This window comes from Monodon monoceros, unplaced genomic scaffold, assembly GCF_005190385.1.
Source record: "Monodon monoceros isolate NGI ecotype Baffin Bay Population unplaced genomic scaffold, NGI_Narwhal_1 Super_Scaffold_9, whole genome shotgun sequence".
In the NCBI taxonomy this organism is placed as follows: Eukaryota; Metazoa; Chordata; class Mammalia; order Artiodactyla; family Monodontidae; genus Monodon; species Monodon monoceros.
In genome coordinates, this window is record NW_021703786.1 from 27,097,880 (window position 1) to 27,123,640 (window position 25,761).

The 25,761-nt window shown below is 55.2% G+C and overlaps 2 protein-coding genes across 2 annotated transcripts; one reads left to right on the forward strand and one right to left on the reverse strand.

Moving 5' to 3' along the window:
* The first annotated feature begins 2,609 nt into the window (after positions 1-2,609).
* On the forward strand, positions 2,610-5,172 carry CBX8 (chromobox 8). Its single transcript, XM_029212992.1, has 5 exons — positions 2,610-2,739; positions 3,120-3,163; positions 3,349-3,414; positions 3,541-3,607; positions 4,060-5,172. Exons 1-5 carry the CDS (start codon positions 2,671-2,673, stop codon positions 4,915-4,917), a joined length of 1,104 nt encoding a protein of 367 aa, XP_029068825.1. The 5' UTR covers positions 2,610-2,670; the 3' UTR covers positions 4,918-5,172.
* Positions 5,173-10,976: 5,804 nt separating this feature from the next.
* Positions 10,977-20,352, reverse strand: CBX2 (chromobox 2). The gene is given in 6 exon segments (XM_029210812.1): positions 10,977-14,993; positions 14,995-15,306; positions 16,714-16,819; positions 19,071-19,136; positions 20,166-20,209; positions 20,281-20,352. Coding segments are annotated over 6 exon segments (1,593 nt in total). The 3' UTR covers positions 10,977-14,000.
* Positions 20,353-25,761: the final 5,409 nt, after the last annotated feature.

The following is a 25,761-nucleotide window of genomic DNA, read 5'->3' on the forward strand; positions in this document are numbered from 1 at the left end:
AAGAAAGAAAGAAAGAAAGAAAGAAAGAAAGAAAGAAAGAAAGAAAGGAAGGAAGGAAGGAAGAAAGAAAAACACTGGGAGGGAGGAGCTGAGCTAACTTTTTCAGCGTGAAACTGATACCATCGACCTCTGCACGCCTCGTGCAAACTCCGGGTCTGTAAAGGCACCCAACGCAAACATAACTCCCGGGAACAGGGCTCCAGAAACCCTATCAGAAGGGAAACCACCACTCTTCTCTGGCGCAGGCCAGCTTGCGAGGGGTGGGGGAAGGCGGGGGATAGCGAAGCCGGTCCGTTCCTCCAGCCCGATCGGGACAGGCTCCCTCTCTTCGGCTCCAAGGTGGCCCTGGGGCTGCCCGGGAATTCGGGCGGCCGGTGCGTGGCTGGGACAGCCTGGCAGCCGTCGCCCACAGCGGGCAGCGGATTCCAAGCGGGTGCGGGCGGGGTGTGCAGAGCGACCCGGGCCCAGGGCGGAGGGTGGGCTTTCTCTGGGCGGGGAAACCAGACACTTATAGGCGGCTGAGGCCGACTTTATTTTTACTGCCCAAACTGTTGGAAAGTATTTAAGCTTAAACAGAAACAGCTGTATCGCTGGCACCGGCCAACGAAACTATTTGTTACCGGGAATGACTTTTTATGATTAAGGACGCGGCCGTCGGCGGCCTCTCGCGGGCAGCCCGCGCGGGTCGCCAGAGCGATCTGGGCGTCGCCAACTCGCTGTTCGCTAATAAGACCAAATGGCCAGAGAGAGGAGACTGTACACCTAAAGCCCACCTTGTAAAGTTTGAGCAAGGCCAAAAACCGGAACCCCCGCTTTTTCGGGGGGGGGGGGGGGGGGGGGCAGGGGGGGGGGGCCGGGAGCCGCGCCTGTCCCGCGCTTCCAGGACGCGCCGCTCTCGCCGCGCACCTAACTTTGGACAGGAGGCCGGTTTTCCGCTCTGGGCTTTCTGCCCTTTCGAGTCAGACTCCTTGGCTCGCCTTTCCTTCTCTCTCTCTCGTTCTTTCTTTTTTCTCTCTTCCACCACATCCCTCGCCAAGGGAAACTGCTTCCAATCAAGTTTATCAGCGATGTTTTAACTAAATCGTGGGTTCCGAGGAGTAGGTGCTGTTACTTGCAGCTTGGTTGGTAAGAGAAAAGTGTTGGGGATTGCTGGGCCCGGACTTGGGCTGCTGTCCCCGCCGCCGCCGCCCCAGCCACGGGTCACCTCGAGCTGAACAGAGTCTTGTGTTTGCGTGTGTGCAAACTCGAGGCTTCTAGGGCCCGGCCCTCGCCCCCTTTCCTGGACCCCGCCATTTTCGCCCCTCTTCCTCAACCCGCACTAGACCGCGCGACGCTCCCCGGGTTTTCTCGCGGAGTGTCTGCCACGCACGTTAGGAAGAGCTGTGGAAAGGAAGTGCGCGGCGCAGGCCCAGCGGGTCGCCCGGATCCGGGGGAAGCAGGACGCTCCCCCAGCCGCGCGCCCCAACCCCAACCAAACTCCAGACTCTGCTTGGTGGTCGTCCATGCCCTCCCCCAACACACCCAGGCCCGGGGCACGGAGCGGCTGGGCTGTGGCTGGCGACCCTTGGGGCCAGGGCCTGGCGGGGACGAGCAGCGCGGGCTGGCGGCACAGGCAGGTGGCTGCGGGCGTCTGGGACGGGTGGGGGGGGGCAGGAAAAAGGCGCGCGACGCCCCCCACGGGATCCCGGGGTGTGGGAAGGGTCGGACGGCAACAGCGAGCCGCCACTGGGTCTGCATTCGGCTTCCAAGCTGGGGGCGAGCGCTCGAGCCCAGCCCGGCTCGCAGGGCCCGGAGGGTGGCCGAGGGCAGGGTTGCGCGACAGGAGAAGGAGACGCAGGCACATTGATTTGTTAGCGGGATGGGGCTGGCGGCGGCGGGGGAGGCCGTTGCCATGGAGACCGAGGGTCGGCTGTGCAACTCGGGGGGAGGGGGCCGGGTGGAAGAGCTGGCAAGGGGCGCGTCGCCGGCTCTCGGGGTTCGGGCGCGGCCTGCGGCGCCCCAACACCTGTGCATTGTGCATTGTGCGGCGCGGGCGGCGGCGGGGGGAGGGAAGGGCGCGAGTCCGGGCGGTGGGGGTGGGGCGGGCTGGGGGTCGCTGAGGGGGCGTGGCCTGGCTGACACCACCGCAGGGGTCCCAGCGAGAGCTGTGAGGGACGCTGAGCACCGGAGGGACATCTTGGCGGCGGGAAGGGGGCCCCGGCGGGGATAGAGGGTGGACAGCCCCCCTGCCAGCCCAGCAGACTGACAGCGGCCGAGCCCGCCCTCCATGCGACGTCATTTCCGGCGGCGGCCTCTCCCCCCCCACCCCCCCGGCAGCGCTCTGTCTCCGGAGTCGCTTCGGACTCCGCCCCCTGGCGATTGGAACGCGGGTCACGTAGCAACGCGGGGGAGAAAGCGAGAGGGGCGTGGCCCGCAGCTCGCCCAATCAGAGCGCGGGAGAGCTGGCCCTGGCCGCTCGGCTTTAGCAACGTCGTTAGCAACACGTGGGGCGGGAGGAAGAGTGGGGAGAGAAGGGAGGAGGGAGCCGCGCGCGGGAGGGGGTGGGGAGGGAGCGAGCGCGCGGGAGGGGGAGGAGAACTGACGTCAGCGGGAGAGTATTATGGTCTGTCGTGCGCTGGCTGCTGCTTTTCTGCTCCTGGAAGCGGCCAAGGGGGGAAGCGGCGAGTCAACATGGAGCTTTCAGCGGTGGGGGAGCGGGTGTTCGCGGCCGAAGCCCTCCTGAAGCGGCGCATACGGAAAGTAGGTGCCCCCAGGCCTTGGGCCGAGCCCTCCCCTCCCCGCCCGGGTTCCCTCCCCCTGCTGCAGCCCAGCTTCCCTTCCCCCAGGTCCCAGCAGCGGCCGCGGCCGTGGCGGCGGCTCTGAGCCCAAGCGCTTTCCTTAGACTTGCAGCGATGCACAGATTGCATGGGTGGGGGGTGGGGGGCGGGGTGGGGGGAATGAATGCCGGTGCATGCACTTTGTGCAGCGTTTCGTGCAGGGGGTGATGCAGCGGGCGCTTGCCTTTCGCGGTGGGATTTCGCGCATTCATTCGGTGCATGCATTTTTTTGCATGTATTTCTCGTGTCCTCGTCATGCATTTTTCCCCGTGCACACATACATTTTCCTTTTTACATCCTCAGGGACGCATGGAATACCTCGTGAAATGGAAGGGCTGGTCGCAGAAGTAAGTAGGTTCTGTGCAATTCTCAACCCCAGACTGTTATTTGGGAGCTTGCTTTCTTCCTCTTTTTCCCTTTACGTTGAAATACAATAGAATGCAACAAGAAAAGTTACAGACATACACACACCTACCCGCGGCTCTTTCCCTGCTCCCGGGACTGATGCCCACTTCTTCCTGATTCCTTTTAGGTACAGCACATGGGAACCTGAAGAAAACATCCTGGATGCTCGCCTGCTCGCAGCCTTTGAGGAAAGGTAGAGGCCCCTCCAAGCTTCGGCTTCTCACTTAGAACACGAAGGGTGGCTCCTAACCAGCTTGAACTGGAGGCCCACTTGGTTTCTTTACTCACACACCCCTTTCTTCCTCCTTCCTTTCTGCAGGGAACGAGAGATGGAGCTCTATGGCCCCAAAAAGCGAGGACCCAAACCCAAAACCTTCCTGCTCAAGGTAGGATGGCAGTGTCCAATGGTGGGCAGCAATGTTATGTCAGTTTGTGGGAAGCGGGCCCTGAGGGCTTGTGAACCAGTGGGGTGTCCTATTTGTAATCTAGGAGGGAGTCCCCAGACAGGCTGTCACCAAGTCACTGGCACTGGTAAGCGTGTCTTGAGGGGAGGGGTATTCTAGAATTCCACACTAGAATTCCTTTATCGGACCCCCCAGCCATCCCAAATAGACATATAATCAAATACAAGAAGTGTGCTTTGTGTGGATGGCTGCTTCCAGATAGATCGTCTACTCCTTCCTCCAGACTGCTGCCCCTAAGCTTCACCCCAACCCATATAGAAATCCCAAGGCATCAGAGAGTGTAGCAGGGAGGGTGGGGCTGGAAGAGGGGTGGGGAGGTGGGGGCGGTGGACAGGGCCCTGCTCTGCTCTTGACACTGCATTCTCTTCTTGCAGGCCCAAGCCAAGGCAAAGGCCAAAACTTACGAGTTCCGAAGTGACTCGGCCCGAGGCATTCGGATCCCCTATCCCGGCCGCTCACCCCAAGAACTGGCCTCTACTTCCCGGGCCCGTGAGGGCCTTCGGAACATGGGTCTTTCGCCACCGGGGAGCAGCAGCACCTGCCGAGTGGAGCCCCCTCGGGACCGTGATCGAGAGAGGGAGAGGGAACGAGAGCGTGAACGGGGTGCTAGCCGCACAGATGACAAACCCAGCTCGCCAGGCGACAGCTCCAAGAAGCGAGGTCCCAAGCCCCGGAAAGAACTCCTGGACCCCTCACAAAGGCCCTTGGGAGAACCCAGTGATGGCCTTGGAGATTACCTCAAGGGCAGGAAGCTGGACGACACTGCTTCCGGGGCAGGAAAGTTCCCAGCTGGCCACAGTGTGATCCAGCTGGCTCGAAGGCAGGACTCGGACCTGGCCCAGTGCGGTGTGGCCAGCCCCAGCCCGGCTGAGGCCACGGGCAAGCTGGCTGTGGACACCTTTCCAGCCAGGGTCATAAAGCACAGGGCCGCCTTCCTGGAGGCCAAAGGCCAGGGCACCCTGGACCCTGGTGGCCCCCGGGTCCGGCATGGCTCAGGCACCCCCAGCTCTGTGGGGGGTTTGTATCGGGACATGGGGGCCCAAGGGGGAAGGCCCTCCCTCATCGCCAGGATCCCAGTGGCCAGAATCCTGGGGGACCCAGAGGAAGAATCCTGGAGCCCCTCTCTGACCAACTTGGAGAAGGTGGTGGTCACCGACGTGACCTCAAACTTTTTGACCGTCACAATTAAGGAAAGTAACACGGACCAAGGCTTTTTTAAAGAGAAAAGATGAATTGCTGGGTGGGTGATCCCAGGACAAGAGAGCAGGAGAGAGAGTGAGAGTGCAAACTTGGCATAATGCTTTTTATTTCTGGGTGGGAGGTGGCCTTCTGGCTGGTCCTTTCCCATCCCTACCTTCACATAACCCCCTTCCTTTCATCCCTCCCCCTCAGTTTTGGTTGGAAAGATTATCTCTAGAGTTATATTTTCTATTAGATGTAAATATGTTATTTAAGAAAAAATATCTAAATATATATATTTCAACTCTTGAAGTTGTTTTATTTAAACGAGGAGAGAGAGAGACTCAGTGTGGTTCAGTTGGGGCAGACAGGCTGAGGTGGGCAGGAGGGGCCTGACAGCCACCCAGGGCACTAGGGAGGATGAAGACCTGGGCACTGGGCCTCTGATGGTGTCAGGAGAGACTCAGCCAGCCCACCTAACCCCTCCTCCCTTTTCCTACAGCCGCAGGTCAGACCCCTGGAACCAAGGCAGGACCCGGATTTTTTCTCTCTTCCCATTGGTGGGTCAGGCCAACAAAAGATTGGCTCCCCAATCAGAAAGGAAGGGGGTGGGGTCAGTCTGTTATTCTTTTTCCTAATTTTTTTTTTTTTTTTTAAGATTAAGAAATCTGTTGCGGGGAGAAAGTATTAACTGGAGTAACATTTTGTGTGTGAGGTTAAAGGTAAAAAGTTGCGGGTGGTTGGGGAGCAGCAGATTTCTCCCAGGACCACACCAGAAAAAGCACTTTACGGGAGATGTGTGTGTTGTACACGCAGATCGGATCGTGTGTATGTCATGTGGACAAAATCTCCCAGTTCCCTCGATTCCTTTCCTTACTCCACAGAAAGAAAAGAAATCCAGCGAATCTGTTTACATTCCCGAAATGCCAGGATAAATTGGGAGGATTGCATGTCAGTGCCCAGAGTTCGAGGCGGTTCTTGTTTTACAAGAAAAGTGGTCGGGGGTGGACTTTTCCTTTTCGCGTCCTCTAGTTACGCCAGAAGAGACGGTGGCCCCCACCTCCCAGTAAGAGTTGGACTAGCCTCCCTCCCTCGGGGAGGGCGGGCCGCCAGCTCTCAGGAGAATGTATGGCCAGACAGGCCCACCCTGCGGGACCCACAGAGGGAGGGGCGGCTGGGAGCGGGGGCCGCAGCTTGGCTGGGAGTGCGATGGAGGGTCTGGGCTTGGGGCTCGGGGCTCGGAGCCGGCAGGACTCGCATCCCGGCGGTTTCGGCTGGGAGAGGGGAGGGGCGAGGGGAGGTTTCCATCCAAGAGTGCGCATCAGAACTTTTCCTTTTTTTTTTTTTACCCCCTTAAAAGCAAAAGCTATAATTTATAGGCCTTTTCGATTCGCGGAGTGTTCTCTATTTGAACTCGACATTCAAACTCCGCCAGAGGGGGAGGGAGGAGCGGGAGTTGGAGAAGAGACGGCTGGGGAGGCCTTGCGTGGCGGCGGGTCCCGGGACGCCCCCGCCCCGGCCGACTCCAGACCACGCTGTGCTCCAGGGTCGCAGAACGCACGCTCCTCTTTTGACTCAAAAGCACAAATCTGTCCCCCTCACATCCTGGTCCCTTCGAGGAATGATCCTGCGGCCTCCCCGCCCTCCCCCACCCTTAAAGGGCCAGCGGGGATCTAACTTCCCATTGCTAGTGGAGGGAGGGGCGAGGGGGCCCCGAGCCTTGAGAGGAAGCACAGATTCCGGGCGAGCGCGGCGGGGACCCGGGATTGAGGGGGGAAACTTCTCGATGCTGGGGGGACAGGGCGGGAACCCCAGCCTGGTTTCTCTTCCGCACTCCCCGTATTCCCACCTCCCTCTTCTCAGCCTCTCTCTCCTCCAGACTTTTGCCTTTGAAGTGAGGGGGTAAAAAAGAGGAAGACGGTGTACTACATGATTTTTTTTTTAATTATGAAATTGCGCCTGTAAAGAGAAGCCCCTGGAATGGGGATTTTTAAATGCTCGCGTTTGTAAAACTGGTATTTTAGACTTTGTATAAAGAAGCGCCGTTGACCAAGTGTATCTATTTAAATATCGACGCTATTTTCAGATGAAACTTCATTGACGGGACATGTCTGTTACCGAGTGGAAGGTCACTCCGGGACACGTGTCTTTACCTGGCTGCTGCCTTCCCTCCCTCCCTTCCTCCCTTCGCCCTCATCTCCCTCCCTCGGGGCTGACTTTGCCCCTTCCCCCTGACCTTTCCCAGCTAGAGTCGTTCTGCCCCACCGTCCCTCTGTCCTGCCGTCTGTCCGTGGCCATTCGCTCGTCTCTTTTACTCTCTTTTGCGACGCTGACCTGGGGGTGGGTGGGCAGGGCCGGGGCCGCGTGGCTGGGAGTCTGCAACCGCGCGGGATGTGTGCGTGTTGGGTTTATTTAATTCTAAGATTTGTACAAATCTCGACTCGATCTCCGCCTCAGCTCGAGTGAAGGTTGGCACCTATCTTCCGCGGTTGTGAATGTCTGTATCCAATACCGCTTTTTACATGTTTAAATATATACTTTGTAAATAGAGACGTGTCTCGGATTTTATTCCTTTTTGCTGGCCCTCGAGAAGAGGGAACAGGCGCCTCGCGGGGGAGAGGATCCTTCCCTCCTCGCTCATTTCCCATCCCACCCCCCTCTCTCGCCCTGTCGGCCCTGGACGATTCCGTTTCCAGTAGGCCCTTCCCCAACTGAGGGTATGCCAAACCCGGCGGTGGAGAGGGGTAGGCTTGGGAGGGAGCAGGATGTGACCCTTCTTAGTCTTCTATAAGGGGGATGGTCCTGGCTTTCCTCACCTACGGACTGCACTTCTCTGCGGCCTGGGCAGAACTCGGGGATCTCGGGAAGATGGGCCCGACCTCTGGGTTCCCTTTTCTTCTGGCAGGACTCCCGCAGCGCACCCCACCCCCAGGCCTGAGGTCCTGGTCCCTGACGCCCGGCGCCTCTGTGCCGCGCTCCCCGGCTTCCCCGACAGCTCACCAGTGCTGTCTGGGGACCCGCCCCCCAGACCCACCTAGCCTCGCCAGCGCTCCCCGAAATGCAGCGCCTCGCGCCTATTGATTGAGGAATTGAGTTCGCGGGTATTGCTAGGCAACTGGCTGCTCCGAGCTGGCGCAGAGCGCGCTGATGTGATTAGTGAACCCGGAGCTGCCGCGGCGCAGCCCCGCGCCCCCGCCCCCGCCAACCCCCACTGCCTCGCAGTCTCCGGTCTTCTGGGGGGGCAACACCCCCATCGCTGGGCGAGGAACGGTCTGGGGTAGAGCAGAGCACAGGGTGGGGTGGGGGTTTCTCAGATTTTCCTGGCCGAAGACTGCAGCAATGGGGCGGGGTCGTGAAGCCGGCACAGAAGAGCCGCCCTTGGGACCCCAAAGAGGCCACCACATTGAGCTCACTTCCACCCCCATAGCCCTAGCAGACGTCGCCCCGTGGAGAAGCGCGGATCTAGGCGTACTTGGCAGAGCCCGAAGGGAGGCGTGTGGGCACGCGTAGGCTGGCGCATCTCCTGCTCTTGTCCATCGAATCGGTGACCCCACGTTTGGCGGAGCTCTCCCCGCCTCCTTTCTCTAGTCTGTGGCCTGTGTGAGGACCCGGGAGGGAGGGCGCGGCCAGGAGCCTGGGCTTGGGGCAGTGGGTCACCCTTCGGACGTGAGGGACTGGGCCGGCGGGCAGAGTCAGAGGGCGGGGAGTGGAGTGGAATGGCTTGGCGAGGGTCGCGGCGGGCGGCCAGCCCCAAAGCCGTGGCCCCGCTGCTCCACCAAGACTCCCTCCCGCATTGGGCAGCAGAGTGGGCTCGTGCTTTGGGAGATGGAGGGCACCGACTCTGCCCACTTTCCCCAGTTGTTTGGCCACCACCAGCCTCGGCTTTGATCTGGTGCTTTTCCCACGAGTTTCCGTTGCCTGGGCAGATCCTCTGGGAAAGAGACCAGGTGTGGAGGCCTGGGCCTGTGGTGCTGCCTCCGGCTGGGGCATTCCTTTGCCTCCGGAGGGCAGGGCCGCCTCGTGGGGCCGCCGCCAGCGCGGAGCCTGGCCCAGCACACACACTGGTTGAACTGGAATCTTTATGGCTCTTCGGAGAGCGTCGGGTTGGATTTTTTTTGGTCCCTTTGATGCTTAACAATACAGATGCTAGTCGAGGCCCCGTGCTGTATGCAGGAGACCCAATGGCGAACAGGCCTGCCCTTGCACTTTGGGGGCTTGTATTCTGATTTCCTCTTCTCACCCCAAAGTCCCCTGGGACCAGAGGGGTCCTTCGGTCCAGCTGGAGTTCTAGTTGGAGCGTCTCAGGGCTTGCTCGGGCTCTACCTCCAACCTTGGGAGCCTGGACACGGCGAAAGAGGCTGTGGCCTGGGGCCGGGGCTTTCTTCGTGAGACTTTGGAAACGGAGGCTGCTGGGGGGCATCTCAGAGCGGTCGGGTTGCGGGTCGTCCAATTCGGTTCCCCTTAGCAGCTCGGAGCCCCGGGGTGGGGAATGCTCCCCGCGCGTCCAAAGAGTCCTCGGCCCGAGCTTCGCGGGTCGCGCGCGCCCTCTAGAGGCGATGGCCTCAGCCCCGCTCTCTGGCGCCCACCCCCTCCCCGGCGGCGGTGCCTTTCTGGGTCCCAAAAGGAGAAGGAAACGCCTCATCTCCCCTACCCAAAAGTACTCTAGAGTGGGCCACCGCGGGATCCCCCTCTGCGCCCTCCCTTCGGCCAGGCCCTCCAAACACAAAGGTAGGGAAGAAGGATGTGTCCAGCCCGCCAGATCCACCAGGCGCCCTCGGGCTGGACCAGGAGGCGCGGGGCTGAGCCCCCGGGATGCCGGGGGCCAGGTCGGGCCCCTTGGCAGCCCAGCCCATTATTCTGGGAAGGCGGTGGATTAGGCGATCAGATCAGCAGCGCAGAAACTAACAAAGGCCAGTGTGGGTCAGGGCCCCCCCTCGTGCACGTCTGCCCGGCGCTCTGTACAAGTGGACTCGGGCCCGCCACCGGGAAGGGCGCGGGCTCTTACTCCCTCTAGCCCGCTCTTTCCCGGCCATCCCCAACCCCTTTCTGCTGCTCTCAAAGGCCGAGGACAGGACAGCTAGGGTCGTCCCTGCCCACCTCCTCCAAAAGAAAGCCGCTCCAGCCACCGAAGGCACAACAAAAGAAAACATGCCAGCAGCCTTCCCTGCAAGAATCTGATTTCAAATTCGCAGGGCGAATTCTGGAGCCGGGCAGAGCTGAGGGGGGTGCATTGCTGTTTGTATTGGGAATCTCCTCCCGAACTAAAACATTCAGGCCTTCGCCCCAACTAGCCTTTCAATCAGTGGTGGCCAACATCCAGGCCCAACTTCTCTCTTTACTTCAAAGGGAGCTTCATTCTCCCCAGAGGCTGAAATTTATGAATAAATTCATGCTGAGGGTAATGCAAACCTTAAAGGACCAGGGAAGGTTATATAATAAGCAAATCATCTCTTTATTATGAGCCATGGGTTAGGAGTCGCAGTAGCACCACTGATTCAGTTTCTTGTGCTTCATGGCAACTCCCCTGGAATTTTATTGCTCTGTCCTTTAGAAGTGTTACCACATGTGGTGGATTCAAGGGGTTAAGCAGCTTTCCAACCCAGTATCATTGGATACTGGGTGTGTGTGTGGAAATTTTGTTTTAACCTAAAGTGTTAGTTTCTGGGAGATGTCTCAGTGAGTCTATAATGTATTGCAGCATCCCTGGCCTCTACCCACTAGACGCCAGTAGCAACAACACTCACCCCTGCCCCCGAGTTGTGGCAACCAAAATTGTCTCCAGGAATTGCCAAATGTCCCCTTTGGTGCCAAACTGCCCTCCCTGGGAAATTCTGGTGTAGGGACTCATGATCAACCCCACCTCTTTGCTTAGAAGAACATTTTTTTTTTTTCCATCCCAGGAAAGTGGCTGAGCCTTTCCCAAAGCCTGTAATTTTTTCACCCCATGATTCAGTTCAAGTCCAGATAACTATTTTGCCTCAAGAAAGGGAAAGTGAAGAGACTGTTGTTTCCAGGTATCACTCATGACATACACCAGGCTGAAAAGTTAAGAAAAGAATTTATTGATATACTAAGAGTTAACAAAAAGTTAAGGCAAAAATCCTGACACCTTTGCTAATGACTCTCCCCTGCAAAATAAATTAACATCAGTCTAAAAAGATCTGCAACCTATTGCTAGCGTTAGTTCTCCAAAAATCCTAGAAGATCCACAGAATCTTTAGATGCACTTGAGCAAAAATCTGGTCCTCTAGGCGCTACCTCTCCCCTCCTCCCACCCCTTTCCTTTCCCCCAAACCATTGTGGGTTTCCTGGGGGAAGCATTTCCTTTAACTGGTCCTGATTGAATATGGGGGCTGGGCTGCTGTGCTGTTTCAACAAAGATCTTAAGTTTCCCAGGGCAATAACATATTCACTTTTGTTCTCTCTCTTTTAAAAAAAGCAAACAAACAGCCACACTTTAAAGTAATTAGAAGTGGCATACATGAATAATTTGGCTTTTTTTTAAAATTAAAAAACACAAATCAAGCCAGTAATTGGCAATGGTCCAAAGCTCTGGTTCTCCCCCCTAGTTTCCCCCTAATAAAACCTCTAGGCTCAGAGCTCTCTTAGTCAGGTCAGAATCTTGAGTGTAACCAAAAACAAGGAACACTCTTTTTGGTACCAAAAAATATATATAAAAATATGCCAAATCCTCTCAAGAAGAAGATAGACTGGCCCCTTCTTCCTATCCATTACAAAAGCAAACAGAAAAACAGGATTGAAACACCCACTCAACATACACTGTGATGCAGTTCGCATAAGAAACCCTGCAGGATAAACAAGTCAGATGTGTGACCAATGCCTAGCCACACAAACACACACACACACACACACACACACACACACAGCAGCAAAAAAAGTACTACTTTTATTTATTGGTAAACATGACGACCAACTCTGAGCACCTGTCCAACTCTTCAGCGAAGGCTGTCACGCCTGCACATGTGTGTACACACACAAACACACACAAACATGAACCTCTTGGAGTCGCAAACACCAAGAAAGACACACAACACAGCAAGAAGGCAAAGTGGCTGGGAGTAAGGTGTTTGCAGATTCAAACTTTGGGATTGAAGTAGCTGGTAAACAGAAAGGCACCTAATCAGGGTTTGGAGACCTGGCTGCTGGGGCTGTCAGATCAGCCCAGATCAGGGTCACCCTGAGGGCTTGCAGGGGAGAGCTGCTACTGGCCTGGCTCTGCAGCCTCTAAGGCAGCAAAACTTGGAGGTTATGAGCTCCTTTGAGGGGGAGGCAGCCCAGGAGAGCCCCTTTAGTCTCACCCAGGGACATCTGGGGACAGGAGGGGAGGTTGGTGCCAGGGGCCCAGGGTGCTGGCACCCCTTCCTTCCAGACTGTGCAGTGCACTGGCATCTCGCCATCTCCTGTGGGGGCAGTGGAGGGGGCATTCTCCCCCTTTACTGTCCACTTTCCAGTTTCAGCCTGGCTGTCCAGGACCCCCAGTCCTCAGGTTTGCCAGGGTGGGCACCACTCCTGCTGCAGCCAGCGTGGCTATCACGTAGAGGAGTTGGAAGCTGCATCTGGATGCCCCTCAACGAGGTCCTGGATGTGATCTGTCCCCAAAGGCACACTGTTGAAATCGATTTGGCTACACAAAAGCCATCTCTTCCTATTTGGCGTGGAGGGTGAGGGACTGAGGGGGCTGGAGTTCTGGCAGGCCCACCCTCAGAAACCAGAGCCCACTGTGTCCACTGCACTCAGGGCTATGGGGACAACAGAAGATCCCACACCTGCTCGCTGATGTTAACCGATAATTGAAGCAGAAATAAAGTTCCCTGCATTCCCACTTTTTTTTTTTTGGCATAAAGACCAGTGACCCCACTCACTGATGTACCTCTCTGCCCCAAATCAGTAATGGCAATTCTGTTGTTGGTTGGAATTGCCAAGACAGCTGACGGACTCAGCCATCTGGGGGGAGGCAGTCGGGCTGGCAGCTCTGGCCTTTCCAAAGGCCAGGTGGGTCACTCAGATTTTGTCCCATTTCCAAAATGGTACAGGGATACAGCTTCTCAGCTGGGTAAGAGAACATGGAACCCCCAGAAGTGGGGAGGGATTGTCAGGGGAAGGTAGGTGGGAACTGTGGGAAGCACCTGCACAGCAGCTGGAAGCCAGCGGATGTCGGGAAGGAGGACCTACTGCCAGCAACTGCCCACCTCCCAGTGGATCTGGGGCAGTTTGTGGGGCCATGATTAGGACTAAGACAGTCCTTGAACAGGCTGGCAGAAAGGAAGGCAGCAGCGGCCCCTGACACTTGGAGGTTTAGGTGGAAGAGCTCTGGGATCAGCCCCCTCCCTGCCCATGCTGGGCTCTTGAGTCAGCATCTGGGGGCTGCTGTTGTTAATCTGAATCAGGGTTAGATGGCACCAACACCAACCTCTTCAGGGTTCCTGATCCCAACTGCCACACCTGTCCTCTTACATTAAGGCCACAGCCCTCATCTGTCCCGGGTGGGGTCAGGGACAGGGAGGTGGACAGTCCCCTCACCCTTGCCAGCTCAGGCATTGCTGAGGGGGGAGTTCCGACCAGAAAGGCCCCTTTCCTGCTCCCCCTACCCTTCCACACACTGAGCAGAGTCCTCCCTGGAGCAGCTCCCCAGGCCTTACCTCCCCCCAGCCCTAAGTACACCTTCTCTTCCAGCCGCTGGGCAGAAACAGCCAAGCTGGGCCAGAAGCCCCCTCCTCTAACACCTGTGCTCTGGGAAATTGGGAGGCAAGGTGACCACCGTTGTCATCACAGGCCACGGAGGCAGTTCAAACAGCGAACATGGTCGGGCTCAAGAAACACAGGATGCTCTTGAGAAACATTTCGCTGAGCCACAGGCGGCCACCTAGACTTCCTGAGGCAAATGGAGAGCAAAGCGAAGGCCCAGAGGTAGGAACAAGGGCGAGGCCGGGTGGCAAGGCATCACGGAGCCTCCCATGCCAAGTGGCAGGCAGGGCTGGGTCCAGGGGAGTTCCCATCCAAGCCTGCCCTTGAAGGAGGCCACCGGCCCCTGGACAGGGTTTGGGATGTGGGCCATGTATCAAAGCAAAGCCAGAGGCCAGAGAGGGGAAGGTGAGACCCGGGCAGCCAGGGGGTGTCAGTAATGTCTCAGGTTGAAGAAGCCCACGCTGGTGGGAGACTCCTTCACCGTGACTGTGATGAGGTTGGCGGTGACGTCGGTGACGAAGACGTGCTCAATGAGGCTGCGGGTGGGCTTCCAGTCCTGGCTGGTTTGGACGGACACTGACAGGTTCTGTCCGGCACTGGGCAGGGAGGCAGAGTCAGGGTCCGAGTCGGAGCTGCTGTTCTCTTCGCCAGTGCTCATCTCAGACAGTGTAGCTGTCTTCCGCGCCTCTGCCGGAGTCGGGTGGCCCTCCTGCCCTGGGGCCATGCTGCCCTTGACGAAGTCCCTCTTACCGGCAGGGGTGGGCAGGGCTGCTGCCCTGGAGGCCAGCTTCTCACTCTTGCTGGCGTCGGTGGGCAGACCAGCCCCACTCACCGCAGTGAGGCCACCCCCGGCACCCTTCCCAGTGGCTGGGTGGGTGGCAGGGTTACCCTTGGTGGTTGTGGCATGGCGGGCGACCATGCCCAGCCCTGGTGTGCCGTTCTTGACACTCTGTAAGTCCAAGACCTGGAGGCTCAGCTCCTGGGTGGGTGCAGGCTGGGGGCCCAGGCACCCGGCAGGGACCTTGTTGCCACTGTGGACGTGTGGAGGCCCTCCTGTGCCCCCCACTTTCTGCTCCAGAGCACCACTGGGGGCCTTTGGGACTTTGCTTCCCGGGGGGCTTATCCCCAGCTCCCCCTTCTGCGTCCTCACCTTCAGGTCCAGCCCTAGGCTGCACTTGTTGGCAGTTGGGGCCCTGAGAGCCAGTCTGCCAGCGGCCTGGGCCTGGCTCTGGCTCATCCGGTTCATGTAGTGCACGATGGAGCTCTGCCAGCTGATACCACCCCGGCTGGGGCTGCCGGCCATGCCCTTCATCAGGCTGGCCAAGTTCTCCGGGGTGGCCATGGTGCTGGGGCCACTGCAAGCCTCCTTGGCATGGGCCTTCAGGGCTGCCAGGCCGGCCACGGGGGCACTGAGCGGGGGGGGGCAGCTTGCCGGCCGGTGCCCCTAGGTCCTTCCGGGCCGTCTTCAGCACCTTGGCCAGGCTCACGGGCCTCCGGGCCGCCTTCTGCTCTGGGGGCAGGGGCTTGCGGCCCCGCTTCTTCCGGATGGGATCCTTTAGTTCGGGCTTGGCTACCAGGATCTGGGCCTTCTTTTGAGGCACTGGGTGAGTCTCACGGCCCCGGGGGCCCCTCTTGGCGTCTAAGTCGCTGTCATCCTCTTCATCTGAGGAAGATGAGGAGGACGTGGAGGAAGAGGAGGAACTGCTGGATTTGGATTTGGAGGGGGCGTCGGGTTCCTGCAACGACAAAGGGGAAGGTGTCACTTCTACAGCCTGGTCTCCAGGGGCATCAGACACCTTGGAGCCAGCCCCTCCTGTGGCTTCCACACCCGAGAGGCAGCCAGGAGGGAGCGATCTCACTGTTTGGTTCCAGAAAGGACTGAAGAGGTCCTTACGAGGTCCCAAGAAATGCAGTTAAAAGTGAAAGAGAACAAAGAAAAATAGGTGGTTCACAAAGTGAAGCCAGAACGATGGAGGGAAACGCTCACATGATGACAATGGACGCCGAGCTTTCCAGGGACGCACGGGGAGCTCCTGGCCCTCGGCAGACACCTGGAAAAGGGAAGTTCAGAGCAGCACGATTCACGTGTCTCAGAAGGGAAGGGTGAAGTGAAGCAGTGTGTGTGAGAGCTTGGTAACCTAAAGCAACTGGATATCTTGCTTCCATCTCCCCATTTCCAAAGCTGACCCCTTCAGAACCTTCCAGCACATAGGAAAACAAACCACTGCCCTCCTCATCCTCTGGGTGTCATCCCTAACACTAATGAAGCACACCTTACTATTTCTCAGGTCCCTGTGTAAGAAGTGTGCTTTAGGTAGACAGAGCCAACACCTGCTCCCGGTCGCAAAGCTCGCCTGCCCCGAACTGGGGATGATGGAATCAAACCCAGGGAGTCTGGGGCCTCCCTGACTGGCTGGCCCCCCGCCTTGCTGATGTTCCTCAACGTACATGTCCCACATTCTCCTGCAGTAAAGCTGACTCCTCCAGCCCCACTATCCTGCTCAAAAAGAACATTTTGAAGACAAAACCAGGCCAGCGTACCCTAGCCAATAAGGCTCACGGCAGGGTTCTCAGCCTCCTGGAAGGGCAGTTTTGTAAGAAGTGACTGAGCTCCTGGCCAGTGTGTGGGTTCAGGCCCCGGGGGCAGTGCCTTCAAGAGAGAAATCAAAGACACATCTAAGACTGAGGCCAGGACCCCTTCCCCATCCTGCCTCTGAGCTACTGGAAGGAGGGGCTGTGCCATGGAGCCCAGGCGTGTGCCCCTCTTAGCTGCGCCTGCCTGGCAAACCTATGAGCACCTACTGTGTACATGCTTCCTGTTTTTTGTTCCCCGTAAGCCAATGGAGGTGAGAAAGTAGCAGAGTGGACGTCACAGGACCAGGAAACCAGCTTGGGGGGCTTAACCATTGCAGGGCCCTCCCCAGAGAGACAGGGCAGGAGGTGGAGGGCTGAGGTTTGCTGTTGCCCCCTGCTGGCAGAGGCTCACAGCGGCAGCCTAGAGAGAGGCAGAGTCAAGGTCTTCTGAGCAAGGGAAAGACTTGGAGGTGCCAGCTGGCCCCCTTCCCCAAAGCCCGCAACCCTCCCGCCACTGCCTTCCACTCAGCCGGCTGAGGGCCACTGCTGGGAGGGGAGCAGCCACCCACCTTAAGCTTGGAGTGCCGGCTGCAGGGGGACATCACCGTGTGCTTCCTCGGCCTGCCCCTGGGCCGCTTGCCTCTCTTCCGGTTCTGCACCTCCTTCTCGTGTTCCCTGAAGACAATCAGCAATCAGAGTCACAGACTTTCCTTCTGCCACCCTGGAACCCCGTGGTTTCAAACACCCCCAGGTAGCTTAGCACCAGTTTCCCTGCAAAAACATATCCTGTTAATTAACACATCCAAGGCAGAGGTCCAGACCCCCCTCTTTGCATTAGGGGTATTATTTTTACCTCCATCTATTTCATTTACCTTTGGGTAAAGTCAAGTCACGAAATTCAAGTAAAGCTGGGAAAGGAACGGTTCCCAGTTTTCTCCGACTCCTCTTAAAACCCTGTGCGAATCCTGGCCACTTTCTGCAGGGAGATGATATTGTGGAAATTCTACAATACCACAACTAGAAGGAGGCTTTGTGCTCACGTGGTCCAACCCCCTCACTCCAAGTAAGAGAGTCCAGAGGTAGGGAGGTAAGGACCACTGCCCCCCATTCTCAGTCTTCTAATGCCCGCACAAAATCTCACGGTCGTCAGAGCACTGGGGTAACCAAGGGCTCCCGGTCCCCACACGGTCTACCCAGAGCCAGTGCCCCTGGCTCACATTTCTTTTCTGGTTTCCTCTTTCTAAGCCCTTTCTGTTCCTAGACTCTGCTCTAGATGGAAGTACTGGTGACGCCTGATTCCGAGGTGGCCGGGGCTCAGGGTTCAAGGCAGGACACCATTAACCAGCTCCATGACTTGGGGTCAGGGAGCCAAGAAAGCCGCCTCCACCCACCAGCCCCAAAAGCCTCTATTCCAGGCTACCCCCGGGGAAGAGGCTCTATCTGGAGCAGTTTCCTGGTAATCAAAATGGGCAAACATCATCGCATTGAGGCCTGTAAGGTGATCTCTTAAAGAAGACAATTAGTACAACGAGACAGAGCTCATACTCAAAGCAGCCCCAACCTGTCTCCTAAAAGAAGAGGAGTCTCCGCTGACACATTAACCTGTACCCGTGAGCTCTGAACCTGAGACTTCCCCTTATAGTCAAAGGTCACATCCCCACACCAAGCAAATCACCACCAGTTCCTAGTTCCCAGGGGGATCTCTGGGGTGGACAGGAAGGCAGAGCACCCACTTTCCCAGTTTTCTCTCCCCCGTGATGTAAACCAGACCACCCCATGGTTCTTTGTAACTGCTGCATCTATCTCTCTGGTATTTGCTAACCTCAGTTCCTGTCTGCTGTGCTGTAAGTAAAACTGACACACACTCTCTCGACGGTCAGGACACTGTCTTACAGAGAAAAGTACCAGCTCCCACCCTCTGCGACTTACAGGACCTGAGTTATGGAGTAAACAGCAGACAGCTTGCTCATAAGCTTCTTCAAAGGTACCGAGGCAAGCATATGCTCGATGTATTTTCTCTCACCCCCCCCCCACCAAAATGTATCTCTATTTTTCCCCATTGCTATGGCCCTTCTGAGAAGACCCAAAACGTCCTGCTATAGTGAAAAAAAAGTGGACACAGCTTGAGCTACCAGAGAACAGCTGGCCGGATCGACCCCATCTGGGAAAGATTTTGAGCACCTAATTTATCAGCCTCTATCAACAGGGCAATCCCCACACCTTGCCCCCACCAGCCTGCTCTGAAATAGCACCCCCTGGAACCTTATGCCATCACATGCCCCTCACCACCCTTTCCCCTGAGTATCTCAAAGAGGTCTCTTTTAACCCAAGTCTTCTACCTAAAAACAGATATGACATCTAGAATTACAGAAGTAAATTCAGCCCCTGAGACTGGTAAAGGGGCCCCTGTGGTGCTCACTTGGTGCTAGCTGTTTTGCAGCAGAGAAAAATAAATGTGTTGTTCTTGGTCAGACACACCACAGTAGGCATAACTTTCTGCTGTGTGTCCCAGCTCCCTCTCTGAGCCTTCTCTTGCTCAATGGCACCCACGAGGAGGACTGGGAGGCCAGGTCTGCAATTTTTAGGGCAAACCTGCCATCCTTGTTTTTAACCAGTGCTGTTTGTAAACTAGTCAACAGAAAAGGCCAAGAAGAGAAGCCAGAACTTTTCACGAAGGAACCAAGAAGGTTCATTTTGGCAAATCCGGCTGTCACAAAGACCAAAAGCAGCACTTACTCAGTGACTCCCAAGGTCTGGGCACAGTGCTGGCCAGCCGAGGGAAGGTGGGGAGAGGACTCATCTGGGACCTCAAACCACAGCCCAAGCCTGGGACTCCTGGAGCGCCATCACTGCCCTGTACGACTGTGTGACAGGCCAGGGTCCCCCCAACAGTCTCCCCCTCCCACAGGTCTGTTAACTTTCTCACTTCTTCTGGAAGGCCAAGAGCAGCCTCGGGTCCAGGATATTTTCCTCTGGCTCCCAGCTGTTGTGTCTGGAAAAGCAAAGAACAGGGCATCTTAAAGCACTAGGCACTGACCAGCTACTTCAGAAACAAGCCCAAGTGGGGTTGCCCCATTGCTCTCCGATCCCTGTTGGCAGCCAGGGCACCGGGGTGCTGGGGAGAGTCCCGAAAGGTCTCACCCACGCCCCGGACGAGCTCCTGGACACCAAACTCTTGAAGCCAACACCGTGTCCTCAAACTCAAAGGGAAATCACTACCTCAACCCCCAATTAACACCCGGCCTCAGGAGGACTCTACAGCCTCCCTCTGGAGGAAAACAAATCCCAATAAAATGGAAAGTTGCAGAGAGGGAAGACCCCAAACCCTGGTCCGGAGCCAGGGAGGGAAGGGAAGGCTCCTTCAGGATGCAGGGAGAAGGAGGCCTAGGGGCACAGAAACGTAGCCCAAAGATGTTGCTGTCGCCCAGGCCTACGCGGGCCAGGAACCCGGAGAGTTAAGCAAAGAAAGAAAAGTGGGGTCCGGGAAGAAAGGGGAACTGGGTCTGCGCGATTGTCTGTAAATAGAGCCCCTTCCGGGATGCCAAGTCCCCTCCCATCCATTAAAAGAAAAAAAAAAAAAAAAAAGGAGCCCTACATCCATGAATAGAAAGCTCAGGTTACAGCGGGGAAAATACGGACTAGAGGAGGGGGGCTCGCGTCCCGCGGGGAGGGCTGAGGCGGGCGGGGGCGCATGCAACAAATGGGCGCGGGAGGAACGCGCGGCGCCGGAGGGGCGCGGGCCAGGCGCGGGGAGAGGCGGCCGGGGCGCCGGGAGCGGAGCTGGGCGGGCTGGAAGGGGAGGCCGCCCAGCCCTGCGACCCGCGGGCTTGTAAACAAAGGGCACCCTGCGCAGGCTGGGTGACCCCTCCCGCCAAGCCCGAGGAGCCCGCGGAGCCCCCGCAAACTTCCCGCCCGGCGCGCGATGCCCCCCGACGGCGCGGCCGAGGAACCCCACGCCGCCCCCCCTTCACACCGAGGTGGCGCGGGCGGGAAGGCGGGCGCCGCATTGTTGGGGACTCACTTGGAGGACCAGCCACGCCACTTGACCAGGTACTCCAGCTTGCCCTGCAGGGAGAGAAGAGGCGCGTGAGCCGGGGTGGGCGGGCGCGGGTGGGCACGGGCCGGGCCGCACGCACCTTGCGGAGCCGCTTGCTCAGGATGCACTCGGCGGCGAAGACCTGCTCTCCCACGCTGCTCAGCTCCTCCATGCTGCCCCGCCCAGACCGCGGCACCCGCCGCTCCCCGCACAGCCACCGCCGCCGCGCGCCCTCCCGGCCGCACACAAAGCACCGCCCCCGCCCCGCGCAGGCCCGCCCCGCGCACGCGCAACGCTTCCGCGCCCCGCGCGCCCTAGCCCGCCACCAGCCCGTGCGGGCCGCCCTGTTCAGGCATGGGCCAATGAGCGCGAGGGGGCGGTGCCTGGGGGCGGTGCGCGCATTGTTCACGGCGGGACCAGCTTCGCGCCCCGGGCGGGGGTCCGGCGCGCCTGGTCTGGGTGGGTTGGGGCCGCGGGCAGCGGGCGTGGGTCAGCAGAGCGCGGGCGGGTCCCTCGCGGGGAAGAAGGAGGCGCCTTGCCTCTTCGGACCTGGCGATCAACAGTCGAGTCCCGCTTGGTCTCCGGGGTGCGCCTGGCCTCCTCCGAACTTCGTTTTCCGGGCAAAAAGCCATTGTTCTGCCCCGAAGCGGGGGGAAGTTGGGACGCGGCGAGGCGGCCGCTTCCTGCCTCTGTACCCGAGGGGCGCTGCTTGGGGCGCGGAGGGCCCAGGCGCCCTCCGCATTTTTGAACTTGGTCTCCTTTGGTCTCGGGCAGTCGTACTATTTTGCGTGGGAGCAAAACGGGCTGGGGCGGGGGCGGGGAAGGAATGGAAGACAAAGTGCTGGGGGAGGAGGTGAGCGGCAAAAACGGAGCAGCCCAGCTTTTTATCTCAAAGGCGAGAGAGGAAAATGCATCTGGTGGAAACGAACGGCTCTTCGTTCTTTAAGTTGTGAAGAGTGGCACCCAACCCCCAAGTTTTAGGGCGCACGTAGGGGGAAAAGCAACTGCACCTTTAAAAAATTTATTTCATGATTTTAAGGAAATGAATGTGGAGGAGATGGGATTGGGATTTGAGGACATGGTTCTAACCTAGGACCAAGTCATTAATGGGCCCGCTAGGATTTGGCAGTCCATGTCCTTTGGATCAATTGCATGCGGCAGAGGAGACTGGACCGGGTTTAGAGAAGGTGGTGGGCTGGAGTCCGGTGGGGTCATCTTCGGCAGCCACCCTTAACGCTGTTCAGATCGGTATTCCGTGAGCAACTCTTCCCTTAAATCATTTAGATCTTCAATCAGAGCAAGTCAAACTAGTAATAAAGGGGATATACGTTAGCGCTTTTTTTTCGTATCAGTACAGTTTAACTCAAAATTCATTTTCTGGCTTTGTTTTTCCCTTGGACACAGCTGCAAAGTACTCTATGGGTTGAGTACGTCAAAAAGTCGTTTCTTGTTGCAGGAAACTGTCTCAATGTAATTTTGATCATTAAAACCATATTTATAAAGGATTCTGCAGGAGAAATGTATTTTTGTTGTTGTTTTAATAGGAAAGGCCTAGTGTAGAAAATATGGAACTTCAGGAGCCCATCTTTCAATTTCTGGCATGTTCTTCAGTTTATTTGGTTAAATAGGTTACGTTCATACGATATCCTGGAGAGAACTTGAGTAACATTTGCAAACTCAGATATTATTTGCAAAGGAGGTGGGAAGAAGGAAGATTGCTTTTGGTGGGGGGTTGATTGCTTACTTGGGGGGGGCGCTGCAGCCCAGAATACCTGTTGTGGGATAAAACCTGCACTCCTGGGGTAGAGAGAACTGCGTACAATCTCTCTACAGCTCTTTTTGTATCCTCATCTTGTGGAGCCAGGCAGTAAATTGTGGAGCTGAGGCCAAAGGTGTATTTATTGTAATCCTACAAATAGCTGGATCAGTTTCAACTCACATTTCCTTGCAGAATTCATCTGGGGTGTGAGGTTTTTGCCCTGGAGGTTTCCAGTTTCCTCTTGATGATATATGTTATCCTGGGATACTTGCTTAATTTTTTTTTTTTTTTTAAAGAAAAGAAAGCTTAAAAAAGAGAATGTTTTCTTTCCCTAAGAAATAAGTTTGTCCAGAATGTGATCCTAACTCATTGGGGGAAAAAAATCAATTTCTTGGAAGGTTTAATACATACATTGTCTATCCAACTGGGGACGCCCAGTTTGGGTAAAATAACGTTTAGATAATTTATTGGGAGAAACAAATATGACCTATTTGACTATAATTAAATTATCAGGTAAATAGGGTGAGGTATGATCCAAAGTTTGTGAAGTGTTCCTTAAAAACAAAACCGGAAGTTGGCAGAATTGAGGAATGATTCCAGCTAATCCAATTGTGTCAAAACATGGGTTTGGGCCAAAGCTGATTCTGTTTTGACTGTCACATTTAAGAATTATTAAGACAAATTAGAACTAATTATTTTCTTATTCATTCAACAAATGGTTCCTCAGCATTTGCTGTCATCTAGACATGAGTGGATATAGTGCAGAGTCTGTAACAGCGCTGTCTAGTAGAAGTTTCAGAGAGGATGGAAATGCCTTATGTCCATGCGCTTCAGTGTGTCAGCCACCAGCCATCTGTGGCTAGTGAACACTTGAAATGTGCTGCTGAGGAATTACTTTTTAATTTAATTTAATTTTAAATAATTTAAATTTAAATAGCCACGTGTAGCTAGTGGTTAAGTACTGGGCAATACAAGTCCTTAGGAATGCAAGGACTATACTTTAGACATTTTCAATGAAAGTAATGCAATTATTGATACTTAAATTAATCCTGGAACATGAATAGTTTATCTGCATTTCCATTTATACTTTACTGTTTATGAGAATGTTTAAAACATGTACAAAAAAGATATTAAAAAATACAGGCATACAGGCAAACATAAGTACTCTGTTTAACGCCACTTTCTTTCTGTGCAAGTGACAGTGCCAATGACAAATATTAAGCAATTAATGTCTGAAATACCACCAATAAAGGTTAAATATTTTCATGCTGCTCTTGTGGATCCGAAAGCAAAGATACCGAGACAAGAAGTGAATGATGTGACGGTATTATTCTCAAGTCAATGGAAAAGTCAGAAATTGAGATGAAGCCAATACCCTGGATCTGTCAGCTTTGGCAGTTAAAACTAAATAACACTGGCTACATCTTACAAAACAGTTTCAGGCCAGCTCTTAGTTTTTTTTACAAATACTGTCTCATTACCGTAATCAGAGTTGGCTAAAAGGAGTAACTAACACCATCCACACTGGACACACGCTCAATGGTCTGCATGGGATAAACTCAGGACGTATAATACATTGCACAAACTTGAATATTTAATGTGATGATTTGTCCCCCAACCAGGTCTGCTCACATTTGCAAGCCTGAGGTATAACTTACAGGCTAGCTGTGTTATGTGATGCTGACTCTGTATATGCAATGGATAAATGTTATACATACGTGACACACAGTGTTTATGTATCAGAACTCAAGTAAAAATAAGCACAGTTAGGGCCCTTGCAGAAGTTTTCAAGCTTTCAGTTTGCCTAAGTATCCCCTGGGCACACAATGCAAATATTGAACCCTGGGCCCCACCCCAGACGTCCTGACCCAGGAGACCCCCCGGAGGCCGTCTGCAGCTCACACTGTTTAGAACACTTCCTACAAAGGGCAGCGTGTCCCAGCCCTCATTTTACAGATGAGGGCAAGGAATCGTAAATTGCTTCAAGTCCTGAGGCTGTGGAGCCTGTTCCTGCCATTCCCCACTTGTGCCTGGTGGGGGCGGGCAGGCTACGTCTGGAAGTAGTGAGGCAGCCTGCACGCAGTAGGCCCTCAAGGGCTGCACGAGGCCCGCCCCAGGCCGCCTAGCCTATTGCATGGCCCCTAAACATATGCACAGACTGGACCCCCCTTGGATCCTGGGGGCTGGGGAGGTTAAGGAACGCTGTTGTAGGAGGTAGGGAACGACAATTAACCAACTCCTTTGCAATGTTGCTTTGGAGACCAGACCACAGCCCCCTATGAGAGACCTCTGTTGTAGAAGGCTTTTATTTTAAAGAGTGTCGTTTATTAATTTTGCAATCATATCAGTCCATGATTCCAATTTCTTACTATTAGAAACAGTGCAGTGACGAACATCTTTATTTTTTTTCTTAATTGGAGTATAGTTGATTTTTGATGTTGTGTTAGTTTCTGGTATATAGCAAAGTGACTCCTTTATACATATATGTATATATACACACATATATATATAAATACATTCTTTTTCAGATTATTTTCCATTATAGTTTATTACAAGATATTGAATATAGTTCCCTGGGCTATACACTAGGACCTTGTTGTTTATCTATTTTATATAGAGTAGTTTGTATCTGCTAATCCCAAACTTCTAATTTATCCCTGACCCCCTTTTCCCCTTTGGTAACCATAAGTTTGTTTTCTATGTTTGTGAGTCTCTTCTGTTTTGTAAATAAGTTCATTATATTATTTTCTTAGATTCCACATATAAGTGATATCATATGACATTTGTCTTTCTCTATATGACTTACTTCACTTAGTGTGATCATCTCTAGGTCCATCCTTGTTGCTGCAGATGGCATGATTTCATTCTTTTTCATGGCTGAGTAATATTCCATTGTGTATATAAACCACATCTTCTTTATCTGTTCCTCTGTCGATGGACATTCAGGTTGCTTCCATGTCTTGGCTATTGTAAATAGTGCTGCTATGAACATTAGGATACATGTATGTTTTTGAATTAGAGTTTTCTCCGGATATATGCCCAGTAGTGGGATTGCTGGGTCACATGGTAACTCTAATTTTAGTTTTTTAAGGAACCTCCATACTGTTGTCCATAGTGGCTGCACCATTTTACGTTCCCAGCAACAGTGTAGGAGGGCTCCTTCTTCTCCACACTCTTTCCAGCATTTATTATTTGTAGACTCTTTTTGTTTTGGCTATGTTTGGTCTTCATTGCTGCGCGCGGGCTTTCTCTAGTTGCGGCGAGCGGGGGCTACTCTTCGTTGCGGTGTGCGGTCTTTTCATTGCCGTGGCTTCTCTTGTTGCAGAGCACAGGCTTTAGGCGCGTGGGCTCCGGTAGTTGCAGCACGCAAGCTCAGTAGTTGCAGCTCACGGGCTTAGTTGCTTTGTGGCATGTGGGATCTTCCCGGACCAGGGATTGGCAGGCGGATTCTTAACGACTGCGCCACCGGGGAAGTCCCTATTTGTAGAGTTTTTGAGGATGACCATTCTGACGGGTCGAACATCTTTTCTTTTTTTGGCTGCACCGTGTAGCTTGTGGGATCTTAATTCCCAGACCAGGGATCGAACCTGGGCCCTCTGCCATGAAAGCGCGGAGTGCTAACCACTGGACTGCCAGGGAATTCCCTGGTTGAATATCTTTATCTTTGCATGTGCAAGGTGCTGGCACATCTCTGGAACAGCATGTATTGTACTGATGCTGTATTGAAGGGCAATGGGTCTACTTTTTTTTTGTTGGCTATTGCCAAAGTGTCCCCCAGGGGTCAGCACTGATTTAGACTCCCACCCCAGGTAGATGGGGTTG

Coding starts and splice junctions, on each gene's coding strand:
- CBX8 (XM_029212992.1), top strand. CDS start 2,671: ATGGAGCTTTCAGCGGTGGGGGAGCGGGTGTTCGCGGCCGAAGCCCTC. Junction 2,740..3,119: donor TGAAGCGGCGCATACGGAAA/GTAGGTGCCCCC, acceptor TTACATCCTCAG/GGACGCATGGAATACCTCGT. Junction 3,415..3,540: donor CTCGCAGCCTTTGAGGAAAG/GTAGAGGCCCCT, acceptor TCCTTTCTGCAG/GGAACGAGAGATGGAGCTCT.